Raw genomic sequence first — 26,929 nt, 5'->3', positions numbered from 1 at the left:
TGGGGAATACTGCTGTCAAACCTCTTAGTACCTGCACACTTACTGGTTGCAGTGAGAATTATTTTTCCTTAAAAAGACCACCACACTACTATCCGCTGCATAGGAGAGACTGCCACACCCATATTCAAAATGATAGACATTGAGACTTAGCAGAACTTTCCCATCAAAAGGCATCTAGATACTCTGTTTAGTTGTATTTGTGGCATCTGTTAACACAGCAGAATGCATGCAAACTTATGCAGGAATTAACTGACATTCCCCTGCTGGCATGCGTTGATGGTCAAGTCGCCTTCATGTAAAGTCTATTTGAATAGGTTTCCCATGCTCCCCCCATCTCTCTCTCTTTCTCTGACCCAGAGAAAGACTTTGGGATAGAGGGATCCATTGTGTTAGTGAGTTGTTAATCAATGAGACCGACGCACACAGAGAGCAGAGCTGCTGGTGAGGGCCTAATCGCTAATCTCTTCGTTAATACGGTCAACTTGCCCGCGTACATTAAATAATTAAGACGCGTCAAGACAGGGACCGTCCATTTGCTTTTCTGCAGTGCTGCTTTATGAATTTTTTAATTTCCTGCTATGTCAAAACTGAAGACAGAGCCTAGACTTGTTTTCTGATTCAGCTTAATTTAAATTTGGTCTGTGTATATTAGTTGTTAGCATTTTTTTGCAGCAGTGGAAGCTTGTGAGTACAATTTTCGCTTGTCATTTCAATTGTGAAATCTAAGATATTGTCTTAAACTCACATTTGAACAGTTTTTTTAAATTTTCATAATTTCGTGACTTTATGAGACAGTTGGGGAAACTTAGCTTTTAGTGTCCTGCTTGAGTGAGAGGCTCACTTCTACTCCCCGCCAGTGAGTGTTCAGAGTGTCTGTGTGAGTGAGTGTGTGTGTGTGTGTTTGGGCTGTGTCTGGCTGCCATGCCTTTGCCGGTGCCTGATGTTCCAGCCTCTCAGAGGCTGGCACTGGACTGTCGCACTCTTCTGGACCATCGCATTGGCAAGGGTAAGTGAAAACAGGGCCTCCACTGTTCTGTGTGTGGTTCCTTGTTTGTTTCTGAATGAGAAAAGCATTCATGGGTTCTCATGTTTAAATCTATGACTTTTTTTTTTTCATAAAAACATGTCAGGTCTATTAAGACACTTGCCATTTTGCGTTTGACTGTGTTTGTTTTGCACACTGTCATGTGTGACTGATTCATCACTTTTAAGTATGTGAATTTCTTGAGAATGTTAATTGAACCACATTGAAAGACCATAAAAGGTAGATTGACACCTACAACCTTGCAGAAGGAAAAAAAATTAAAATGATTTCAAAACATGATGCAATTTAATGGAGGAATTTCTTCTTCATCCATAATTATATAGTCTTAATAAAATGAACAGAATGTGTTTTGTTAATTGATTAAAGTGATTGCTGTTAAAGCCATGTTACAGCCAGCAAGAGGGAGTGTACCTGATTAGGGCTTCTATGGACAACCCACTCTATGGCATCATGATCCACCATGAAGATGCTTAAGTTCAACATACTATTATGTATTGCAAGTGCTTAAAAATGGGATCTTAGGAGTGTAATGATCATTGAAGATCAGTCTTAAGCCCCTGTTGTTGGACACATGTGCCACACGTGTACACATAAGTGGACAAGAGCAACGTCTAATCAAAAGCGGTAGGAATATATCAGGAAGGGTTGACGGAAGGAGGGGCAAAAAGACAAATATTTCGCATAGACTGATACTTGCTGAGAAGCATATTCAATCTGTTGGCTTAAATTCAGCAGCAGGACAAAACCAAAATATACAGAACAACCTGTCCCAGAGAATTACTTAAAGTCCTTGATCAAGTGGCCAGCAGAAGGTAAACGCTGAAATCTGCAGCGTTTAACAAAGGATAAGAGTTGATGTCTCTGTGTCAGAGAAGAGATGGAAAACCATCTGGAAATCTGCTCTCAACCACTAACTGGACTTTCTACCACCGAGATGGAATAGAATAAAGAAATGGTCATTATACAGAAGTTGGTAGATATCAAATCCTATGCTGGTGACACTTGACAGACCTGTGTCTTGATGACAGGGCTTCACTGTTGTTATTGTTCTGTGAAGAGAAAGTGAGGTGATTTTATGAACCTCTTTTTTCTCGACAGTAGCCTCTGAAGCATCTTATCAGTAACTGTCAATTCACATCACACTTTGTAAATGGAGTGCATGCTCATAGCTTCCAGGTCTTATTAGCCTGTGATGGCTACACCAACTGTTTTGCTGTGGAGTTAAAGACCAAAACTGTCATTCATCTTAGGGATCATTGCTGATCATGTGTCTGTATAACCTGTTTCCATGGTGGATAAATTCATGGATGAAAGGATAACCAGAAAATGCCAGCATTAACTCGGCCATCCAGCAGAGTCCAAGGAAGACTTAAATGTTCAAGTAAGGGGTTATAACATGTTGTCCTAAATAACAGATTAAGCAGAAATACTACCATGCAAAAAAAACATTGAATTCGGTTAGACCATCCAAAGTTAGAGCACATATTTTGCTATTATGTCTTACCAAATGGAAACATCAAAATGAAAGTGGATGGACAGTCACACATTACTTTTTTGTCAATACACTTGTCAGGGGTGTATATAAACTTATGTGTAACAGTGATGCTCATAGGCCCTTATAAAAGTACAATCGTCAGCTACAAGAGAAAAAAAAAACAATCAGTCTCTTGTCAACAAAAGTCACCTGTGTCAAATAATGTTACAAATGCTAACAATGATGTATATTGAAATGGCATGATACTCTCAGGCTATACAAATCACTATCGTCCCTCCTTAGACTTTCAGTTGTGAAATGTTAGGTAGTGAGGTTAATTTTTGGACCATGTAGCTTGTGCAGCCTCTTTCTGGAAGTTGGGTCTATGATCAGGTCCTGCTGTTCACCGAGACTGAAAAGAGCTATTACCATGGCTCTTGTGTGCACGTTTCATAGACAAGAATGATCTTGCTATTTCTTATTTCAGATATTGTCATAAATGTTTTTTTTTTCCCTGTAAACCTATACTCCCTTTAGTGGCCTCTGTAGCTAATTGATGGTTGCTATATAGATGAATGGACTTATGGTCTACATTGATATATATATTCTTACTTATTTAATGTTACATTTTGTTGCCCCATGCTGGCTTTTATGTGGTTTCCTTGCTTATTTGGATGTCTGTTTACAGTACTGTACTTCCTAGAGAATAATTTCTTTATTATATGTGTTCCTTACATTTATTCCAATTGTTTTCCTCATTTATTGTTGAGGAGAAACAATTCAAGTGAATTTTTTTTGCGTGCGCTGCCATGAGATTATGGCATTTGCTTCTGAATTGTGAATTGATTGTTTGAGTTTGTCATTAACACAAACTCTTATTTGGATTAGTGCAGCTTTCTACATTGATACATTTATTCAGGGTTGAAAATACCTTGAATGCTGTGCTCTGTGGTAATAAAGGTAAAAGCATATGGATCAATACTAGCTGTGTTTATGCTGCAGATTAATTCCTTGAGAAAGTCAACCATTTGATAATTACAAACCATCTGCTGAATAGAACTGTGTTTATGTACAATAGCTAACTCTTTGTTGCAAGAGCGAGAGGAAAATTGTAAATTTAACATTTTTCCTTTTTTTAAATTTTTTTATAAAAATTGTAAACACGATTACATCATCACCCATTTTCTACCATTTAATACAGAATCTAATCTAAAAATCCCCTAGCAGAATAAATGATTTCTGACATCAGTGAGGAAAATTAAAAAAGACTTACTTTTTAACCTTGTTAAAGAAGGGAATCTAGTAGTAAGTTACATAAGCAGAGATGGATAAACTGAACATAAGTAAAGCAGGAAGAATGGGAAGATTAAATGTGAAGAGGAAGTAAAGAGTTGCGTTAGAGGGGTTGAGAGGAGAAAAGGAGATTTCGTGGGTGGGAGGTCTCCAATTCTGTCCCATATTTTTCCTTTTTTTTTAACCTTCTCTGAGTGAAATGGTTAGATGTGTGTAATGTGCATTTCTAACGTGGAAGACCTCTGTCAGCAGGGACAGTTTTCCAGGAGACAAATAGGAAAATCCAAGGTCATCACGGCACGCTTCTCTGACGTTGCTTGTCAGCTCCCTTTTGCGCGTGCATGCTTGTGTGTGTGTGTGCGTGTGTCAGGGGGAAAGTGTGTGTAAATCATTGCATCGAGCCAGGCTCTGCACCAATCATGCTGCGCATTCATATGCCTTTTAGCTCCGAGCACATGTGCGGGCATTAATCCCAGAGACAGCGGGGTGTGTGTTTGTGTGTTTCAGTGCCTCTTGGCACAGCAGTCTGTCTGTGTGAATGACTGACGCTGCATTAAGGAAACATAAGCATCAGTAGTGAGAAGCTCCAACATCACGATCGATGTACGGTAAGAATAACCACCATCCCGCCATTGTCTTGCCTGTGTAAGCATGTGACTAATGTGAAGCAACTATCGTCCAGCCGGTTTTCCTGCATTCTTGTAGCTCTTAAGTAAGAAACTGAAGGTTTCATTGCAGTTTAGTGTCACCTTAAAGCACGTTGTGGGAACTTGGACTGCTATGTGGATACTTTTGATCAAATTACATTTTTGAGAACACTGAGATGCAACTTTGAAGATGTTTATTTTTGGTTGGTTACATGTTTTGTCCACTTTTTTTCTCTGTGTTAAGTATTATTATTATTATTATCTAATGTGGCCACAGTGATTTCCCTATACAATATAGCTAATTGATATAGCTTTATTCTCTTCAGTTTTTTTGTGATTCGTCAATATATTTAGTCCTTTGACCATCAACTGCTTATAAAAAAAATATCTCTTTGCTGGTGAAAGTTTGTGGTATTTTTGTAAGTAATTTTCAACATTTACTAACATCAGCTGGTCACTTAGTCATTTAATGTTGCTCTGGTGTTGCAGGCATATGTAGATGGACATCTTACTGTTTCCCACTAATTAAAACGGTACGCTTAGTTTTTGTAGATAGTCGATGGTAAAACAGTTTCTTGTTATTAAGCTAATGAATTAAAACAAAGACAAAGGGAAGTTTTTCCTTGTCACCTTGTGCACAAATAACCTACATTTTGGAAGATTTTGGAAGCCTGAGCTAAAGCTCAAAGCAGAAATTGCTTTGAGGTTTAGTCCCTCATAGCTCAGTTTCAGTGCCTATTTGACTGTGATTCATAGTGTGTCAAATTGGACTTGTGTCACAGGCATTTGTTGGCAGCTGGGTCTGTACATCCATGTGCTGCTCAAATTATACCAGCTGTGTTCACTGCCGCCCACATTAGATTGCACTGAGTCATATCAACATGAATACATCTACCGTACAAAGTTTTCAGTGGGAAAAACAATGAATTCATATTAATTCATCCTTTATGAAAATAGCAATAATAATCATACTTATTGCACACACACACACACACACACACACACACACACACACACACACACACACACACACACACACACACACACACACACACACACACACTCATACACTTTCCTCTACTGTGCCCGAGTACTCATCTATTGGCTGACTCTTTGGCTTGTTATTCATGAAATGGTTTTCATTCTCAGAAAACCTTACTGATAAGCAGAGGAATGCCTTCTAGAGATTTTTTTCCTTTAGCTTTCAGCTTCCTCTTCACAATGCTTTCCCCCTCCTTAATTGCTTTATAGCTTTCCAAAATCTTTCACAGGTTAACTTCATGTTGATATGCTGTTGAATTATTCATAATTTGCCAACAATTTCGTCTTGTTCCCCGTATTTTGTGTTTAGCTGTATGCCTACATTTAATAATGCACATCTTCTATTTAAGAATTTTTGTCCTTTTTGTTTGTTGATGTAAAAATAGGTCTTGGTCTGTAACCCCCCCCCTCTTATATAATGAAACTCTAAAGGGCATCTTGCATTGTTTCCATCACATATTATTTTGTTTTTGCAGAGATATACATATGTAAAAGATAGGTAAATATTTGCTCTATGCAAAGAGCTGTACGCTTTGGTATCATTTTTTTATTTTTTTTGCATGAGTGAGTCATATAAAAATGACTTTGCATGTGCCAAGATATAGTTTAAATCCAAATAAATTATAAAGACTGTGGGGTAGCTTTTATATTAATACCTAAACAAATATACAGTGTGGCATATATTCCTTCTGCTGCCCATTTGAAATTGATTTAGTTTCTTTAGCCAGTTTCTAGATATATAGATATAGATATAGCAGGATTTGGAATAACAAGTAACATGCAAAAGCTATGCATTTACTGCATCTCCATATCGTTCAGTTTAGTTACCTAGTTTGTGCAAAGTTAGGCACAAGGCACAAAAGTGTCAAAATTACTCTCTAATCACACATGTTTTGGATATAACATGAATATCACCTTTCATGTACATTTCCCTTTGATGGCTAGGTGTAAGAGGGGAAAGACTTCATAACTTCAAATTAAAGTAGCTTTCTGAAATCCAAGGAAAGAACAATACATGCAATAGTACTCTGTGTAATGGAAAATAAAATGAATCACCTCAGTCTTGTAATACAAGTCAGTGCCACACATCCAGAATGTCCTTAAGGTCTTTCTCAACTAAACCAAACACCCTCAATTACTGATCAATGGTACCTATAAAGTTAGTATCAACTTACTAAGTGGATCTAGCCATTACATGTGGTTGCTAACAAGCTCATAACAGAGGGGCAGTAATTGTAGAAGTTGACTGATTGCAAACATTGCCAAGTCCAGAGCTACATATTTTGCTCAAAATTAACTAAAAAAATCAGTAGAAAAAATATAAATGCTAGAGATAAGAGGAAAGGAATTTCAGTTTAAAATCAGTATGAATTGCTAAATGGGATGTCAGCCTAGTTCTATGAATTGAATGGACTATAGAAGCCCCTGCAATGCTAGCTAGTACTTAACAAAACTGTTGTATTTGTTCATGTTGTCAGAGTTGCTGCGGTCAAGCGTGACTGGAAGTGATCTGAGGTGAACAGAGACACTTTTTGGTTGACAGTGTTTCCCCATAAAAATTTAGCATTTCAATATTCCCCTTCCTCTATCTTTTTTTCTCTCTGTCTGTCATCCTAATGGGCAAATGTTAAGCTGACATCCTGGGGGAAATGGAGGGTGTAATCTGTTAATGTACTATCTCATTGTTATGGAGATAAAAATAGCTATGTGATTGGCTGGCTCCTTGCTGTGCGAATTTAAGGGGCGGAGAGACCCCTGTGTATGTACTTTTAGCGACACATACTACATAGAAAACATCTTGCAAGAATGTGTTGCTCAGCATCCAATTTGTGTTAAAGGATAGATAGATAAAGGAAGATAAATCACTCACGTCAGTTTCCATAACATGACATGCCGAACTGCACCTTGGTCTACCTCTCCTCTATATTCTTTTGGCTTTTACAACAATTATTTATTTTTTGTTTTTTAGAGTGAATCGCCTTAGCTTCTGCAAGCACCTTTTGTATGGGTTTATGTATGAATGTGCAAAAAAGTGTGGAGGAGAAAGCTATCCAGCCCCTAAATGTGTTGTCTGCTTGCCATACAGAGTGGGCGGATGTCGTGAGACCCCCTGTTATGTTTTTTTTTTGTTCTTTCACCACTGTCATCCAAATGCTTGTCCACCCACCTTTTATTTCAAAGCTATCTCACCCTAACTCACCATTGCATGAAATGCAGCCTGCCTTTAACTGACTAGACATAATTTGGAACTGCAAAGAACTATTCTGTTGAATCCTCAGTTTGCTTCTCGTTTTTAAGTGTAGAAAAAATTCACCCATGAGTACCTAGAAGTCCTTTGGACCTTCAAGTTTTTGACTTGACTTACTGTATATTTTACAGCAGTTACCCAAAACTTGCATGTGCGGCTCATCCCAAGAAATATACTTCAGTTATTTTGTACATTTTGTACAACTAGTGAAAGGAAATTATTATACCTGAAATAGTGGCCATTGCCAGTAGAGGAGAAATCCACATAACATTAGCTATTCTACTCCACTTCAAAGGGTTCTTTTTAATCACAATTATTTAAAACAAGTATGCAAAATGAGGGTCTTATGTATGCACAATAATCTACTTCATCTAGATAACCACAATTAATTGGCTAATCTACAATTTATATGTATACATAAATCTTACAATAAAGATTTTTCAAATGATAAGTTTTGCCATGCAAAAATGTTTACAATATTTTCTTTCTAATTTACTACTGCTGATAGAAAGAACAGGACAGATTTGTACAGAACAGAGAGGATGCAATAAGTAGCACTAATCTGTGACTCATTCAATGCGTCACAATCCTCATCCAACATTGCTCGCATCTCTGTCTGCTGTTTCCCGTGTCCCTGTTCTTTCCCTCTTTCTTCGTCCTCCACATATTTCCTTCTACTCTTGGGGCCTCCTGGAATTTTATTAATTCAGTACTGACTCCTATACGTTGTCCTCAGGCCAGTGGTGCAAGGATGAGAGGAGGAGACAGAGGAAGGTTTGGTTTGTGTGTGTGTGTGTGTGTGTGTGTGTGTGTGTGTGTGTGTATGTGTGTATGTGTGTATGTGTGTATGTGTGTGTGTGTGTGTGTGTGTGTGTTCGTGTGTTCGTGTGTGTGTGTGTGGAGGGGGGCTTTGTTCGTGTTTGAGGCAATGGAAGAAAGAGGAGCAGGACTATGAATAGACCGGTGGCTCTCAGAAATAAACCATGCAAAGGCAAAGGTCCCTCTACATAGTTCAGTGGAATGTCTTTAGAAAGTTCAGATGCCTTGAAACCCAGCAGCCTCTAAGTGTTTCAGACAGTGTGGATGCCCTTTAACTTAGAGAAATCTATGCTTTCCATGGACATCCCATCTGCAGTGCTCACCTCCTTCCCAACTGAAGGTCACTGATAAACCCAAATGCCAGAAAATGGTGTGAGTTTAGCCTTGTAAGTGTGCCATTGTCTGTAGAGCTGTGTTACTGACTGAAAACGGGATCAATTATTTCCTAAGCTTACCTCTATCTACTACAAACTACCAGTAGCCTTCAGAAACCCTGACTGACTGGATATGTCTGAAACTGAGGCCTGTTCACCCTCAACATTTGCCATTGCATATAAAATCAGGTCTGTATAGTTATTTGGCATTGCCCTTTCATATATGAAGTTCTCATTGGATAATTATCTGTGTCAGATTGAAGGGGTGAGGTATCTCATTAATGTTATCAAGATTTCCTGAATCTGACAAAATAAATATATATAGGGTCAGGAACCTAATGTTCATGTGTATAAAGTTATTCACATAGTAAGTAATGTCAGTGTAGTGTCAGCTTACTAAGAAAATGAAATAATTGAATTTCTTTACTCATAATAAATTGTTTAATTTAATTGGTTGAGTTACTGGACTCGGCAGCAATTTCCCTTTAGTACAGAGTACATTGCCTGCTATGTGATTTCAGGCTTGATAATTGCAGTCTAACTATTTGATCTCAAGTCATTTTTAAACTTCCTATGCCTAACTCTTTGCAGTCAGGTCAACAACAACAATCCCCTCTCTGCGTTTGATGCGATTTCCTGCATGCTTCAGTGATTGAGGATTGTAATGGTTGACAGACTATCACCAGCCTTTTTATATCTGGCTAAAGCATTGCTGTGTGTTTACTTAGCTTACTGTCACTAATGTGATTTACTCTTTAGGTCTCAGATTTGATAAGCAGCCCTTTTTTGAAGGGTTAACAACTCATTTGGGAATGTTGGAAGTTTCTATGTTGTACTCCAAAGATCCTGGTATGACTCACCACTGCTGAATCTCCTCAACCAATTAGAATTTGGTCCTCAAAGAGTGTTAGAACTTCCAGGAAAAAAAAAATCCCTGCTCTGTCTAATGCACTATTCTCTTCTACACTAAAGACATAAGAGAGCCAATGTATGTCTGTGAATGCTTTGGCATTGTTGAGCATGAAATTTCCTCAACCACATTCTCATCATACCTTATCTTTCAAATTGGTTTGCCTCAGTCTGGCTTTTGTTTTGGGGAATTAAAAATTGATTTTATATAACAATGCTGTCAGACAGCAGATGCTGAACAGTCTACTGTTTCCAAGAATATCTTTAAAGTGAAACAAATCTTTATTTTCAATGTTGGAATAATTGTCTCATAAACATGTCAGTATTGGCCATGGTGGTTAGTTGTCAATATTTTACAGTGAATGCAACCCTGAAAATCTGACAGATTTCTTTGGTTTATGCAATGGCAACCTTGGATGAAGCTATGTGACTTTATTTTGACACTTCAAGATAAACAAATTTTAACAGTGTGCCAATTAAAACAATCATTCTTTTGACACACTGTTAAACTCTTGCTACTTGTCTTTTCCCCGTGCTCACTTTATATCCCTGCAGACCTAATACATCTACTGCTGGTTTATTGAAGTTTAACACTTGGAAAGCCATGACAAAATGTTTAGACGATCAGTCATTTGGTTATTAGCTTATGCGTGACTTTTTGGCTTAAGTTTTGGCTGTTTCCTTTTGGATACCTAAGACTTTCTCCTCCTCTGTTAATATCCCTGTAGAAAAGCTTTTGAGTAGTTGAAAGTGTTGGTTAATGAAGATTTACATGTTCAAGTAAGAAACTAAATATCATGTCATGTTACATTGCATTACATTACATTACATTTTGCAGACGCTTTTATCCAAAGCGACTTACAATAGAGGACATGAGCACTGCAAATAACACTTGCAAATACAAGATGCACATGAAATATACAGAACAGTCAAATTTAAGTCAAATTTGAGAGGAGAGGATAGTATCATGAAATGACAGGATTTGGTGCAAAAAAAAGCCAGGAGTTTATTTAAAGGAACATTAAAAAATAACCAACACGTCCAACTTTTCGGCGACTGTGGTACCGGTCTGATGATCATTTTGATCTGGTCTGCAGAGAAAATCTTTCTTGGTACAAATGACAGTTTTTTCTTCTGACCTTCTGGACACCCTCACCTTACTGCTGAACTTAATATTATAATTGCTTTATATAAAGTGTATTGTTTTATTCAGAATAAATACTGTGAACTGCCAAATTTTTTTTATTATTTGAACCCCCAAGCCTCTAACCGGTTCGCTGCATAAAACTGGTCCGTGGTACATAAAGGGTTTGCGGAAACATTTTCATGCATAAAACATGTCCCTGGTACAAAAATGTTTTGGGACCACTGAGTTATAGGGTCACTAGGACAGTTTGCTTTCCGAGGTGCTTTCTTCCATACCACAAATGTAGTGTCGTATGTGTAAGAATTAAAGCACCCTTTTCACTTTGCTATTAAGATATAATTATATGATTGACATCAAATGCTCTCAAAGTTAAATATTTTCAACTATCAAAGATTTTTTAACTTTTTCTGCTGAATCAAACCTCCAGTTCAATGGATTCAAGGCATTATCTAATCAGAAGTTGAAAGGCTGCTTTATTAATGAAATATATCCCTGTAGACTTAATTTATCTACTTTTGGTGACCCTAATAAATTATTAGCCAGTTTTAACACTTGGAATGCCATGACAAAATGTTGAGACAGTCAGTCAGTTGCTTAATAGCCTGGGCATTAATTTTTGGCCAAAGAATCGGCTGATGTTCCGTTTTTGATACCCAAGACTTTCTTATCCAAATTGTCAACTCTCTGCATTAGTCACATTTTTGATTTTGGATTTGACTTTGCCCATCAAAAGCCTTTGGCAGTTCAATTTGTTGAGAATGGAATGTCTTTAGATAAAGCTACTGAATGTTTACTGCTCCAGTAGTCATAACACAAACACTAAGAACATCTTGGCTATGAAATTATTTTATTTTTTATTTATTCACATATGTACACTTTCTAGCAAAATAACATACCCCTCCATAATCTAGTAAAATAGAATATTAAATGAGGGGCCATTGATTATGCAAGTGACTCATGATTTAATTAATGTGTACCGACAAAGATCTCCATGTGCTGTGCATGTTGATCAAATAAATATAAAAACCAAGATTAAATGTTTAAATGTCATTCCTTGACGTAATAACCCCAGAATCTTGGGATATTCATCCTCATTGCCTAACATCTATTCAAAAACATAGACAATTAAAGTCTATGTCTAAATCTCATGTTTTTTTTTCCAGAATGAAATGTTACCTGAGCTTCTTGTGGTTTTTTTTTTTTTTTTTCAGGGGTTTGTGGTTGTTGTGGGGCACTCAGGCCTCGGTACAAGAGACTGGTAGACAACATCTTCCCTGAAGACCCAGAGGTAAGATGCACAGAAGATTGTACAATTGTCTAAGTCAAACAGAAAAGTGGAAATTGAGACTCGGTTGCCTGTCGCCTCCATAAGACTGAACACCAAAGTTTTCTTGAACAAAACAACGTCCGTCTGAATCTTTTTTGACAAGGGCATTAATTTGAGACCATAGCATGACAGAGAAAATATAATCATTAAGCAAGGACAAAAATATATATAAATTGCTGTTTCCAAAATTTATGTGCTAGATTTAGAATTGTTTTTTAGAATTGTACAGTGTAAAGAGTGTTGAATTAGATTTGGGAAAGTGAAATAGGAGTGACAGAAATAATACTGCTTGAATATCAAACCCAATAAGTTAGTAAGAGCTTAGCAGCCAACACATCGTTTTTTAACACATTCCTCATCTGCTGCAAATTCAATTCAAAAAAATGTATTTTAATTGGGCAATTAATATATGACTCAAAGACAATTTATCTTGATTTGTTGTGGAAGAAACTTAATGGTTTTCTTTGCAGAACTGCAGTACCCCACTATCTTTATCCAAATCTGCAAATCAAGGAACATTTGTTTCCACCACCTCATTTTGTGTGATGGCGTGAATGTATCTTTTTTACACTCTCAAATTAATTATGCTTCAAAAACAACAAAGTCCTTTCACAACAGTCACCGTTTTTGTTTTAAGCTGTTTGTTTTATTTTAAAACATATAGACAACTTCAAAAGTAATGTCAGCTGTTAAAATCCCATTGATTATATTTGACCTTTGCCAAAATGCCAGACACTGAACATATAGGGTGCAGCCTTATGTGTGATTTTCTTTTTTTAAATCTCATCTCTTTAGCACTCTCCTTCTTCTGACCAGATTGAGGAAGTCAAGTAGCTGGTCAGATCTAGGAATCTTTTGATACTTTCCACTTTTATACAAGTACACTCTAATAGACACACTATTGCATTGTCCAGATTACCTCAGTCTCAAGGTTTTCAAGGCTTCTCGCTTAAAACAGTCATCCAACACATTTGTAATTCATAACCAGATAATATTTCCCTGACATGAATTGGACAGATGAGTTCAGATAAAATACCCATTTTAAATGAGACCCTAAAAGACCATCATATTTCCATACCTTATTTTTTTTTCCTCGTCTTCCTGCTCTTCACTCCATAATCTTCCCAGGATGGATTAGTGAAGGCCAACATGGAGAAGCTTACATTCTACGCCCTGTCAGCGCCAGAGAAACTGGACCGTATAGGAGCTTACCTTTCTGAGAGGTTGTCAAGAGATGTGGCTCGACACAGATATGGGTAGGTGTGACCAGTCACTTGTCACACAAAGGGCATGTCTGCCCTCACGAGTACGCATTACACTTGTGTATTTTTTTGCCACTTGTAAATGTATTTCAACTAAGTTTCAACAGATGCAAAAGGTAAAGTACTTCAAGGGCTAGGGAAGGAGTCCTAGTTTCAGGTCATGTGTTTAAGGTTTTTCATTGTTACTATTTATTGTACACTTAATGTCATGTATCTTATTATTGGAGGATCAGTTCTGAGTCTTTAGCAACTCTTATATCAAGCTCAAAAATTGTTACGTTTTATGGAGTGTGACTTGGAAAAGCTGTCATTATTCTTGCCAATTCAAGCACCCTGTTTATATTATATTTACTTTTGGTCCAAGGAAAATGTGTTCAATATGTGTCTCCAAAAATTGTCTGGAAGAGATTATGTTTTGGTTTCTGTAGCTGGATGCAGGCCATGACTTTAAATTTCTGAATTTATTTCATCTTTGTGCAGATCACTTTACAGGATTAATACATTTCTTCCATGTGTGTCTTGTATCCTATAAAGGTATGTGTGCATAGCTATGGAAGCGCTGGACCAGCTTTTGATGGCTTGTCACTGCCAGAGTATCAACCTGTTTGTTGAGAGTTTCCTCAAGATGGTTCGTAAATTGCTGGAATCAGACAAACCCAGTTTGCAGATCTTGGGAACTAACTCGGTGAGTCTTCAGGATTATGCCATATTTAAATAAAGGCCAATCCCATTTTATTAATTTGCAGCACCAAAAATAGCTGAACCACATGTAAACAAAATGAACTTTTGCTAAGTCTTTGAGAATAATTGTGTTATGGATTTTTGCTATATGGGCAATTTACAATTTTTAGAAATAGATTTACACTTTTCCCACACAGGTTTTCATTTATGCCATTGTTGTAGAATTCAGTGTAATTTGTTTTAATTTTTCTGTCATGAAAAAGAAAAAAATACCTCAGTGCCTGAAGCAAGAATCACAGAAATAAACTGTAATTATGTATACCGGTATATCCAGTTAAGGAGTTGGTAATTGGGGTGCATAAGGTAAATAGCAGTAACAGATCACGATAGGTTTAGTACAATGACCCTAAATGTGAGGCCTAAAACAGAAAGGTTTTATATAAATAACTGAAGAACTCTCTGATGAATCTATTCACTTGTAGTGAGCAAGATTTGTGTTTATAAAGGTTCTTAATTTAACGAAGCACCATTGAGGCAATTAAATTCAGAGAATCCAGAACTGTTCCTGTGAAGCTTTTTAGCTAATGCACCAAATTACAGCACCAGCTTGTACTTTCAGGTATGTATTGACTTTACATTAACTGAAAGAGCCTCTCTATCTGATTGAAAGTATTGAGTGCAGTTCGGCTGAAGGAGAGCTGGGATAATTATTAGTGGTTTTGAAGATTCTAGAGTTGACACCGAGGAAAAGCAATAGTCCTTATAACCTTACTGTCACAGGCCTGTCAAGAGAAGTTTTGGTGAGCTTAGAAAAATGATGGGATAAGGAGCAGTTACTAATGCTCTGCAGTTCAGGGTTCAAGTCAGTAAAAACAGTGTGGGAAACCCTTCTAGGCTTCAGACCTACAGTGATAAATTCTAATCCTCTCCTTTCTGTTCTCTCTGACTCCAGCCTTCTTAAGATTACACGGTGCACATTAGAAAGGAAAAATGAAAATAGATGCTGCCAGTAATTCACATAGTATTCTGTTTCTGGAGAAAAATGTTGTTTGTTTGGCCAAGCGTGTGGGTGGACTAAAGTGCTGCAACCAGAAGAAGAAATTGGTTAATATTAATGTACAAATGATTAGTTGCTAAAATAATGTCCTGCCAAGAGATAACAAATTATATATTGCAGCTGTATACACTGAATTGACAATGTATGTAGCTGCTCAACTTAAAATTATAATTGATACACTTGACAATTGAGTAGTACTAAAATATGCACACATTACTAAGCACATCAGTAAATCCTAAATACCCCAGTCCTGGGTGTGTGCATGAGAGACTGACAGCTTGAGGGCAGGAAGATTATCAGTGTGATGATAGCGTGTCTCGACAATCTGTGTAGATAACTGCAGAGTTTAGCAAATGTGGTCTACAGCTAATCTCATTTTCTAGATGTGTCCTGTGCTGACCCAGTCAACAGCATTAAGAACTGTGTTGTATACCAAAATATACTCATCAAGCTGTCTGGCAAACACTCGCGCTTTCTTCTTTCAAAAACACTAAAAAACGTTGTTGTAAAGTTTGATATCTTGTACTGTGTGCCAACATTTCATTATTAAAGCAGCCTTTCAACTTCTGATTAGATAATGCCATGAATCCATTGAACTGGAGGCTTGATTCAGCAGAAAAAGTTACAAACTCAGACGCAATCAGTCTGAAGCACTCAAAACTTACATCTACAAAAATGCAAAAGTGCACGTTTGCATTTTCAATATTTTGGAGACCTTAGATTATCTCGGTAACAGATGAAAATGCTTTGAAACACTAGCACAAAATTTAGTAGATATCAAAGAGCAATTTCTAGTCGTGGATCTTTCCTCTTCCTGTTTTCAGACACACGAAATGAAGACACAAACACAAATGAAGACACACAAAATGAATATTCATAATTTTCTTGATCACAGTCTTCTTTTTTCTCAATTAAGTATCACACCTCTAAATCATACTTGAACATGTAAATCTTCATTAACCAACTCTTTCAACTACTCAAAAGCTTTTCTACAGGGATATTAACAGAGGATGAGAAAGTCTTAGGTACCCAAAAGGGAACAACAGCCAAAACTTAAGCCAAAAAGTAATGTGTAAGCTAATAAGCAACTGACTGACTGTCTAAACATTCATGGCTTTCCAAGTGTTAAACGTCAACAAACTAGCAATTAATTTATTCCGGTCACCTGAAGTAGATGTATTAGGTCTGCAGGGATATAAAGTGAGCACGGGGAAAAGACAAGTAGCAAGAGTTTCACAGAGTGCCAAAACCAAGTTTTAATTGGCACACTATTAAATTTGTTTATCTTGAAATGTCATAACAAAGTCACAGAGCTTCATCCAAGGTAACCATTGCATCAAAACAAAGAAATCTGTCAGATTTTCAGGGTTGCATTTAATGTAAAATATTGACTACTAACCACTATGGTCAATACTGACATGCTTATGTGACAATCATTCCAACATTGAAAATAAAGATTTGTTTCACTTTAAAGATATTCTTGGAAACAGTAGATTGTTCAGCATCTGTTGTCTTGACAGCATTGTTATATAAAATCAGTTTTTAATTCCCCAAAACAAAAGCCAGACTGAGGCAGACTCATTTGAGATAGGATAAGCTATGATGAGAATGTGGTTGAGGAAATTTCATGCTCAACAATGCCAAAACATTCACAGACATACATTGGCTCTCTTATGTCCTTAGTGTAGGAGAGAATAGTGCATTAGACAGAGCAGTGATTTTTTTTTTTTCCCTGGAAGCTCTAACACTCTTTGAGGTCAAAATTCTAATTGGTTGAGGAGATTCAGCAGTGGTGAGTCATGCCAGGATTTTTGGAGTACAACAGAGAAACTTTCAATATTCCCAAATGAGTCGTTATCCGTTCAAAGAAGGGCTGCTTATCAAATCTGAGACCTAAAGAGTAAATCGCATTAGTGACAGTAAGCTAAGTAAACACACAGCAATGTTTTAGCAAGATGTAAAGAGGCTAGTGATAGTCTGTCAACCATTAAAACCCCAAATCACTGAAGCATGCAGGAAATCACATCACACCCAGAGGGGATTGTTGTTGATTTGCAATTAGTTAGTCACAGGAAGTTTAAAAATGATTTGAGATCAAATATACTGCTTTTATCAGGCCTGAGTATATAGTAGCCAATATACTCTGTATTAAAGGGAAATACTGCCTAGTCCAGTAAAAGAACCAATTTAGTTTAACACAATATTATGAATAGAGAAATTCAATAATTTAATTTTCATCGTGAGCTGACACTACGCTGACATTACTTACTGTGTGAATAACTGTCATCCACATAAATGTTCCTGACTATAAATATATTTATTTTGTCAGATTCAGGAACTCTTGATAATGATAATGAGATATCCAACCCTTTCAATCTGACACAGAAAATTATCCTACGAGAACTTAATATATGAAAGGACAATGCCAAACAATTATTCAGACCTGATTTTACATGCAATGGCAAATGTTGAGTGTGAATGGGCCTCAGTTTCAGACATATCAAGTCTTCATTAACCATCAGCCCTCAAGGTTTTTTTTTCTATTTTCCTGACAGAACCCACTCTATAATTCATTAATTGAAGTGTGGTGTTATGCTAAAAGTCAGGAAATGGTTTAAATGGTGACATTTTCTAGCCTAGCAGGAGAGACCCCCTCTGGTTTGTGTTTTTCACTCCTAATGAGATGTTATAACTCTGTGATGTGACATTAAGAGAAATTGACTGACAGGTTCAAGAACTATTTTGATAAAGAGCATATAATCAAATGGAAATAAACTTTAAAAATGCAAGCCTTTGATTTCAGATTTAATAGTCTCAGTTTTTTGCTTTCAAGTTGACCTGAAATTTGATTTTATTGTTTTCTCTATTCAGTTTGTTAAGTTTGCAAACATAGAGGAGGATACGCCCTCGTACCACCGCAGTTATGACTTCTTTGTGTCACGCTTCAGTGAGATGTGCCACTCCAGCTATGAGGACCCTGACATCCGTACCAAGTGAGTAGACAGATGCTTTATTAAGCCGAAGGTAGAATATTAAGTAACAGCTGTTTTTAGACTGCTCAAGGAATTCTTATTTTAGACCAGACTTGACCTTGCCCTTGTACATTTATTCAACTTCAAACAAACAATTTTAAAAGAAATGTGATTGTTATATCTGTAGTACGCCCAAAATAGACGGATTCATAGCTTTTAACAAGTAAATATAACATCAACAGAAATAAAGATGAGTGGCCAAACATAGACACGAACCAAAACCAAGGTATAAAAATAATTTTCAAACCAACCATTTATTGGCTCTTTTTACATCTCATGATGCTTTTCTCTTTGTCTGTGATTGTTGCCTCTAGGATCCGGATGGCTGGTATCAAGGGTCTGCAGGGTGTGGTGAGAAAAACTGTCAATGATGAGCTTCAGGCCAATATTTGGGATCCTCAACACATGGACAAGATAGTGCCATCACTGCTGTTCAACTTGCAGAGTAGAGAGCGAACAGAGAGGTGAGCGCAACAAGATGAAAACTGTTATTGGTTTTTTTTTTATTGCTTTTACATCTGTACGAAGTACCTTTTTATTGGAATACATTCCATTAACTTTTTTCATTAAAATGACTGTGAATTGCATAGACATCAGATGAATTGTCAAATTATTATTGAATATATGATGTTATATTTACCAAGAATATTTTCAGATCTTTTACGGGTCAATTTTTTTACGTAAAAGATCTGATCAATTTACTAAATGTACATTGCAAGCTGCCGTTTGGGATTGAAATATTGTTGAGATTTATTATTTGGTTGGATATAGGTCACAGTCAGTATAAGGTCATGTCACCATGAGCTTACAATAATTACTAGCGGCGGTATTGGTTACCTTATTTGATTGTTGTGTCGTAATCTGAACAGTACGCAACATTAAAATGTTACTCTCTGTATATCCTGACATCTTTTGACCTACGGGATATTAAAATCTAGCTTGTGCAGTTGATCAAATTAGATACTACAGTGAGGCACCTATATAAAGGATGCTGTTCAAAAAGGTTGACCAGAAATTAGTCAGTATTGACCTGTCATGCCATCGTCATAGAACCAGAGCCATTCTTCTGTATCAGATTGATTCTGTCTGGATTGTAGTTGGCCATATCTGTCCAAGTCATCTAGTCATATGTCAACCATGTCATTCATCATCAATATCCCCACTGAATATGCCCACCAACTAAATGGTTCTGTGTGGCCATCTTCAACATCTACAAAAAAGGAAACAGTATATGAATATATGTATTGAATTATTGCAATAGGTAAAGGACTAAAGCTTCACAACCCAAGAAATTGATGAGGTGGCATCAGACAAAGTTTAAGTTAGTTTAGAGACCATTTATGAATTATCAGCTTGACTGGATTTATGTTGACCTAATGCTCCTGCTGGAAATCACTCCAAAAATTATACCTTGAAAGTAAATTACCTAATTTAGGTGATAGTCTTGTCGTTCCAATTCTGAAAATTGCAAGCACTGTGTTCTGTCCCAATACTTAGAATACTGACAGTTCCTTTGAATGGAGTGACAGCACATAATAGGGCCAATTATCATGTTGAGAGTCATTAAAAGTTTGAAAGTCATTATTTGTATTCTCCCACCCTGTATGCTCAGGGTTTCCTACTTCCCAGGTGTTCATGGATTTGCTCTTAAGTCCTCAGATTTCATAATAAAAGTTCATCTGCAATTGGAGATACTCTAAACTTTACTCAGGGTTTTCCAATATTGAAGTAAAATCTCTTGAGGAAAATTTCATTTATTATATAGTAACTTTTGGACTTGGCTTGGGTTTTACTGTTGCTCTTGGACTTAAGTTAAATATGCCGACAAGCTGAGAGGAAGGAAATCATATCCCCTCCTCAGTTGGAGCAGAGAAAATGAAAAATAGGGATGTTAATAATAATCTAATAATTGGTGGACCACTGGAAGATATTCTCGCTGAAGATGGAGATATGACTTAGAAGACAGGACCAGAATTGAGTGCTTAAGTATCAGATTTATTAATGTAGTCCTGAATGCATTTGGTCATGGTGATAAAAGATGTAGAAGACAAATACAGATATTGTTGCACAGGACTACCAGCATAATCTTTCACAACAGTCAACTTGAAGAAGAAAAAAAGTCCCAAGTACAAAAGGTTGCACTGTCAAAGAACTCCAGTTTCTCCTTCAGAGCCATTATGAGATTACTTGTTATCAAATCTAACTCATTTTAAACCTTCTCTTCTTTTCCCCCTCCCAACTCACCTTCTGCACCCTCCCTTTCCTTGCTGTTTCCTTGCTTCTCTCTCTCCTGTACTTTTCTGCTTCCTCACCTGCTTTGTACACGATCAGCCGCTCCCCATCTCCACTGCAGGCATCCGAGAAGGAGAAAGAAAGCCCGGTGGAGCTGACAGAGCGCTGCTTCAGAGAGCTGCTGGGACGAGCTGCGTATGGCAACATCAAGAATGCAGTTACGCCTGTGCTAATGTGAGATGATTTAAAAGATCTATACTTGCTTTGTGATTGAGTTTGTTATATTGTTTCTCATTGACCAAGCCTGAGTTGAAGGATGAAATCTTAAAGCTATGTTTTTTTATTATTATTTTCATTATTAATTTTTACCTCTTAAATCAGTTCCTGAGGTAGACCTCAAAAGGTTAGAGGAAGGTCATTAGTCTTTTTCTGACTAAATGAGGAGTAAGATTTACTGTGTATGGGAAATGTTGACTTAATTTATTGGTTTTCAAATATTTACTGAATGGATAAAAGGATTTCATTTGCTCATGGAGTTATTTACTTTTATAATGGTAATTGTTTTACAAGATACTGCAAATGCCATATATTTTCACTAAATGGCAAATCTTGTTGTCATTGTCACATTTACAATGACACATACAGGCTCTCCTGATTAGTGTCTATTACATACTCTATAAACAAAATGAATAGTAAATAATTTAAAGTTAAAAATAAACAAAATAGTATAAATAAAAAAAGAAAACAATAGAGCAGCTCACTGAAAGTTCTTGCTGCTTCAAGAACTTTTAACACTGTTTTTCGAGAAATGTTCATTCAAGTATATTCAATGAACTTTTTTTTCCTCTCAGTCTAATTATTTAAAGCTTTTTCCCAATTTCCTCTCCTCTCATCTGGGTTGTAATGAGCTTTGTGAAAGCAATTCTTGTTCATCCGCCATTTTCCCTGTCTTTCTGATACATGCTCAAGTCATTTATCAGACTCTACCCTTGCCTTACTGTACATTACATATGCATGATCTGCAGGTTTGCTGACTGCTGTTCAGAAGGAATTACAATTTTACAACATTACAGTTCACCTTTGGCTCTTCTTCTGTACATGCTTCCCACAGAAGCAAGTCTCCTTGATACATAAGGGTTCTCCTTTACATAAATCACATTCTTGTTAAAAAAAAATACAAAAATAGATGTCTGGTGGTACTGTATGTTTGCTCCCATTTGCTTTTCGTTCAGTGATGCTATAACATTCACTTTATATCTTACCTGTGTCTGTCCATCTCTCTGTTCAGACACTTAGATAACCACTCTCTATGGCACGGAAAGACCTTTGCAGTGCGTTGTTTCAAAATCATCATGTACTCCATCCAGGTGAGTTACTTTGTGCCGCATCAGACCTCTCCCTTTATCATACTCTTGCCCTTTTTTGAGATGTTTAAGTAAAATTACTTGTGTCATATTAAATCAATGCTTTAAATATTTGAAAATACTAAGATCCCTGCAGTGCAAAATAAAAGCATGTTCCTATCTTCATTAAGTTCTCATTGGTAAACAACTTTTAAACATTTAAGATTAGTTTCTGGTCACAGATTCTCATAGATCTGATTATAACAAATACCACTCAAACTCAAATCTTTGTTTTGATAATCAGTTGTCCATTCATTCATTTTCCCCCTTTCATTTCAGTCTCAGCACTCTCACCTGGTCATACAGCAGCTTCTTAGTCATCTGGATGCAAACAGCAAGAATTCAGCCATAGTAAGAGCTGGGATAGTGGAGGTTTTGCTGGAGGCAGCTGCCATCGCAGCTAGTGGCTCTGTAGGTGAGATGATTTGTACATGACTTCTCTTGCTGGTGTGTTATCTGGCGCCTTATTTAGAAGTAGCTACATGGCTCCTCGAATGTTATTATGAGCTGCGGTTAGAGTTTATTATTTGAATATTTACTTTGTGTACATAGGACCCACAGTACTTGAGGTGTTTAACACCCTGCTGCGACAGCTACGCTTGAGTGTGGACTATGAGTTAACCGGCTCCTATGATGGCAGCACTAATATTGGCACCAAGATCATCAAAGCGCATGAGGAGAGGCAGCTGCAGGAGGCTGTCATCAGGACCATTGGTGAGTGTGTTTGTGTATCTGTTTCTGTGATAGTTAGAATATTATTGAGTAGATCAGTTTGTCTATGGTTCTGACACTTGATTTTTCTGCAGTTGATTTATTGTTTTTCAACACATCTGTTTCCAAGTAAATGGAAAATGTTTTCCACTTATATAGCGCTTTCATCCCCTGGCAGTGTCAAAGCACTTGTCTCTGGATCATACACATACACACACACACACACACACACACACACACACACACACACACACACACACACACACACACACACACACACACACACACACATACGCACACACACAGTCATTCAAGGCACTGATCAGATCACCTTGAGCAACTTGGGGTTCAGTATTTTGCCCCAGGACACTAAGGCATACAGGTGGGGCAGTCAAGAATCGAACCACCAACTGTCCGAATCGAGGAACGTCCAATCTACCAAGCCACTGTTAATCTTTTTTTCTACTCCATCTGAATCTCATGTCATACTCTTTCTTCTCCTTTCACTTTCTTTCAGGCTCATTTGCTAACACTTTACCAACCTACCAGCGATCAGAGGTGATGCTCTTTATAATGGGCAAGATCCCTGTCCCTGGAGTTCATCTCACTTTACCCTCCACTGGCTCTGGGTAGGTTGTGTATTGTACACTGTTGGTCAAAAGTTTAAAAAAGTTTCATTTCTCTTGATGTATATTTAAAATGAGGCATTTTCTGTCAAGTCAAAAACAAAAAACAAACACAATATCCCCAAGGTATTTTCCTGCCTTGGGAACCATTGAACAACTTTTCTTTTGTAATCAAAATAGATGCATCCTCAAGATCCGATACAAGCACTTCTTGCAGAGTTCTAATCTTTAAAGGATGGCTGTCTGCCTAAATTCCATGTTGGAATGGTCTCTTTTACCACACCCTTTCAAACATTCTTTTGAAAACATGTCACCACTGGACATTGTATTTAGTAGCATATAAGATAGAAATACTTCATTTGAGAGTTGGATTGACAGGTACGCCAATATTTCACACTCTGCAGTTATACAGGCACTTGAGGATGTACAGTAACGCAGTAGGGTCCTACACTATTTGTCACTTGTTTTGTTGATGGTCATTATCATGCATCATATGACCTTCTGCAGTGATCTGCTTTTGAAACTAATTCTTTAGATGTTCTTGTAACACAGTCTGTTCCCATGCTGGTTTTAAACAGATACAGTAATAGTAAATCAAAACAAAAGTTGGAACACTGGCAGGGGAAAGTTGACATCACTTTTCAAAGTTTAATTGACTTCCAACAGCTGGAAGTCATTAACCCCTCTGATCCCAGAGACAACCCATCCTCTGAAATTATTTCTGTTCTCTTAAGTTTTCATCCCTGCCAGTTCTACTGGCCTTTGTAGAACTTTAGTATTCCTTGGCCCCTTCACGTCCGTAATAAGAGTACAACTTTCAAAACCGTAGTCTGCCAGTGTAACTGTAGACCATACTGTAGTGAACTAAGGGAATTTGATTTAAATCTTAATATGCTGTTCTGTATTCAGACCAGAGAGCACCAGGATGATCCAGGTTATGTTACTGAAGTCCTTGGTCCAGGTAAGTCTGCATTCTTGCTTTGTTATTCATTCAAAAATAAAAGACTATCCTCTTTCAGACAAAATTGTGTTTTTCATTTTACAGCAATGCTAAATGTTTTTACCTCACCGTGTCGAATGATGTTTGGGCCAAGGCAGTGGAAAGCTGTTTTTACATTCATTGATGAAAGTATACATTTTGTCTGAGCTAGCTTGATTGAGGCAAGCTTGATTTCTGATTGCGGAAATACTGTTAAGCCAATCTTGGCTCACTATTCCAGCAACAATAAAAAGTAGGGAAGTTACGTCCTCCAAGCTAGAAGCACAGGGACTGGAGTTTGAAGTGATGACGTTTTCCTTTTGTGTCCAGCAGTTGTACCCACTGACTTAGAAAATGAAAATGTATATTTGTTATTTGTCACACTTTTATTGAGGTAGAAGGGGTGATAGTGTTTTAAGGACTAAACAGCGTTATTCTTATGTAAGTGTTAATGACTTTATAGATAACAAAAGAACAGGACTAAGTTTTACTTTTCATTAACTTTTCATAGCCACAGACTAGTAGAGGTTGTTTTGCAACACACAAGAAAAAAAATCACAATACAACAAATACATTTCCACAAATCAATACTGAGTAGTTACATCTCAATAGAGATATTACTTCTTTAGGATTTAGTCTAACAAGTGTTTGCTCCCGCTAGCTTTTCAACTTTCTTCTGACCAACTACAGAATCTTTGCTGCTCAACTATTTCACAAGTGATGTCATGTTTGATGTTAAAAGAAAATCTGTTTACCTAAGCATTTGACCTTGGAGCAGGCAATTGGCTGTGATAGGGAAATATGACTAAATGTTGAAATCTGTCTGAAACTTGTGGCATTTATTGAATGCCTGAGAAACAGAAAAATCTGCCTTGATTCATTCTCATAAAGATTCCCCTTGAGGGTGCACATTTCAGGCAGCTTTCTCTTTGTACTTGAGACTGAAGTGCAACCTCACTTTTTTCAACTTCTGCTTTCAACTTCAAATTGAAACATAATACAAGCTGTACTTTTAACCTGTCAGGTCACAGCAGGTTTCCAGACCACCAATATGCTGACTGCACTACCCAGCACTTTTCTGGAGCCGTTGCTTTCCTTCTCTCTAACTGAGGACCCAGAGGTTCGACTGCTCGTCCTTCAAATTCTTCTCAGTCTTATTGACCGACATGAAAACAGACCCAAATTCTCAAACATATGGTGCGTTGGGTACATGTGCATGTGCAGTTTGTGTCTGACAAAGTAAGGCTGTGTTTGACTTCACTGTCCACTGTACCTCTTTTCTTTACAGCATTATCACAGACATCTCAGTACTTAAGCTTAAACTTGACAAGTGCTCAGGACAGGACAACTTATTCATGAAAAAGGTAACTCCCATCGTGCTGTATTTGTTGTATTGGAATTTGATATTGCAGACAATTTTGAAATGACTGCAACATTTTATTTTCTGATTTAAAAAAAAACAAACTATTAAACCTTATTAAGTAATACAAGCAGAAAATGAAACTGAATTATCACAAATGCAGGATTTCAAATAATATTTTCTAATACAGTTATGGAGAAAATAGGTCACTTCAACTATAGAGTGACCTTGTGTCTCCTCGTGCGTTCTCCTTCCCAGCATGGCCAGCATCTTTACCGGCACATCTACCTGGGCTGCAAGGAACAGAGCAGTGGTCGGCAGCACTACGAGAGCCTCTTTGCCTTGCTGGGTCTTCTCAGTGTGGAGCTGGCAAACGAGGAAGTGGTGGTGGACCTCATTCGTCTCGCACTTGCCCTGCAGGTAATGATACTCGCACATATGTTTTATTTTTATTTTAATGACTTACATAACATGGTATACAATGAGGTATTTGTTAAATATCTTTTAATGTGATTCTTAAGTGGTACGAATCACTGGCTTGCAAGAAACTTCAAATGATCAGTTTGGGTCAATTGTTTAACTATTTTGAAATTAAAATGACTAAACAGCACGAGCTAGAGAAGGGAACTCATACAACCAAGTCAACAAAATGTGACAGTTAATTTGTGTGGGAGTTCCTATACATTCTGCAGTTTCTCTGATATCTCTCTGTTTCTGCAGGACCTGGCTCTGTCCACTGATGAGGGTCTACCTGTTTATAACCGTTGTGCTATTCATGCCCTTGCTGCTGCCTACTTGAACCTTATCTGCCAGCTCACCACTGTCCCGGCCTTCTGCCAGCACATACATGAGGTGCTTGATTTGTGTTTCTTTGTGTGGACAACTGTCTTTGTTTAGAAACTTGCCATTTTGTCAGCACAGACCTCTGTCCTCTTACACTCAGGTTATTGAGGTGAGACAAAAAGAAAGCCCCCACTTTTTGCCCGAGGATGTGTTCATTGAGAATCCAAAGTACGTACAGCTACATGCAATGTCAAAAATTAAGCCGATACAATATTTTATGTTTTTAGAAATTTGGATCGCTATAACCAAGCTCACTCTACATTGCAGGCTTCCTTCCTCACTTGAAAAGGTAGAGGGCAATGTGTTGTTCCTCCAGTCTAAGCTCACAGAAGTCCTTGGAGGAAGTGGTTACAACACTGAGAGGCTGGCAACCCCATATGTCCCGCAATACACTGGTAAGAACATCCATCAGTGCATCC

The 26,929-nt window shown here is 37.3% G+C and overlaps 1 protein-coding gene across 5 annotated transcripts in view; it reads left to right on the top strand.

Moving 5' to 3' along the window:
- Nucleotides 1-26,929, top strand: part of efr3bb (EFR3 homolog Bb (S. cerevisiae)) — a 31,665-nt gene that overhangs the window by 709 nt on the left and 4,027 nt on the right. For 2 of the 5 annotated variants that reach the window (XM_086167554.1, XM_086167556.1), the window contains 17 exons: nt 12,209-12,285; nt 13,453-13,580; nt 14,121-14,271; nt 18,196-18,317; nt 18,671-18,820; nt 20,688-20,822; nt 21,877-21,955; nt 22,271-22,406; nt 22,544-22,705; nt 23,220-23,331; nt 24,238-24,289; nt 25,332-25,504; nt 25,596-25,671; nt 25,926-26,087; nt 26,388-26,519; nt 26,611-26,678; nt 26,778-26,905. In XM_086167554.1, the coding sequence (XP_086023680.1) occupies nt 12,209-12,285; nt 13,453-13,580; nt 14,121-14,271; nt 18,196-18,317; nt 18,671-18,820; nt 20,688-20,822; nt 21,877-21,955; nt 22,271-22,406; nt 22,544-22,705; nt 23,220-23,331; nt 24,238-24,289; nt 25,332-25,504; nt 25,596-25,671; nt 25,926-26,087; nt 26,388-26,519; nt 26,611-26,678; nt 26,778-26,905 (2,043 nt within the window). Of the gene's footprint in view, nt 1-15; nt 1,007-4,273; nt 4,421-4,580; nt 4,663-12,208; nt 12,286-13,452; nt 13,581-14,120; nt 14,272-18,195; nt 18,318-18,670; nt 18,821-20,687; nt 20,823-21,876; nt 21,956-22,270; nt 22,407-22,543; nt 22,706-23,219; nt 23,332-24,237; nt 24,290-25,331; nt 25,505-25,595; nt 25,672-25,925; nt 26,088-26,387; nt 26,520-26,610; nt 26,679-26,777; nt 26,906-26,929 lie in introns of those variants that run through there. The other 3 variants (XM_086167553.1, XM_086167557.1, XM_086167555.1) reach the window with 3 other exon arrangements.

Source organism: Fistularia commersonii, chromosome 20 (assembly GCF_037954325.1).
Source record: "Fistularia commersonii isolate RoL2024-O1a breed Wild chromosome 20, RoL_Fcom_v1.0, whole genome shotgun sequence".
In the NCBI taxonomy this organism is placed as follows: domain Eukaryota; kingdom Metazoa; phylum Chordata; class Actinopteri; order Syngnathiformes; family Fistulariidae; genus Fistularia; species Fistularia commersonii.
This window is presented reverse-complemented; position numbering and strand designations above follow the sequence as displayed.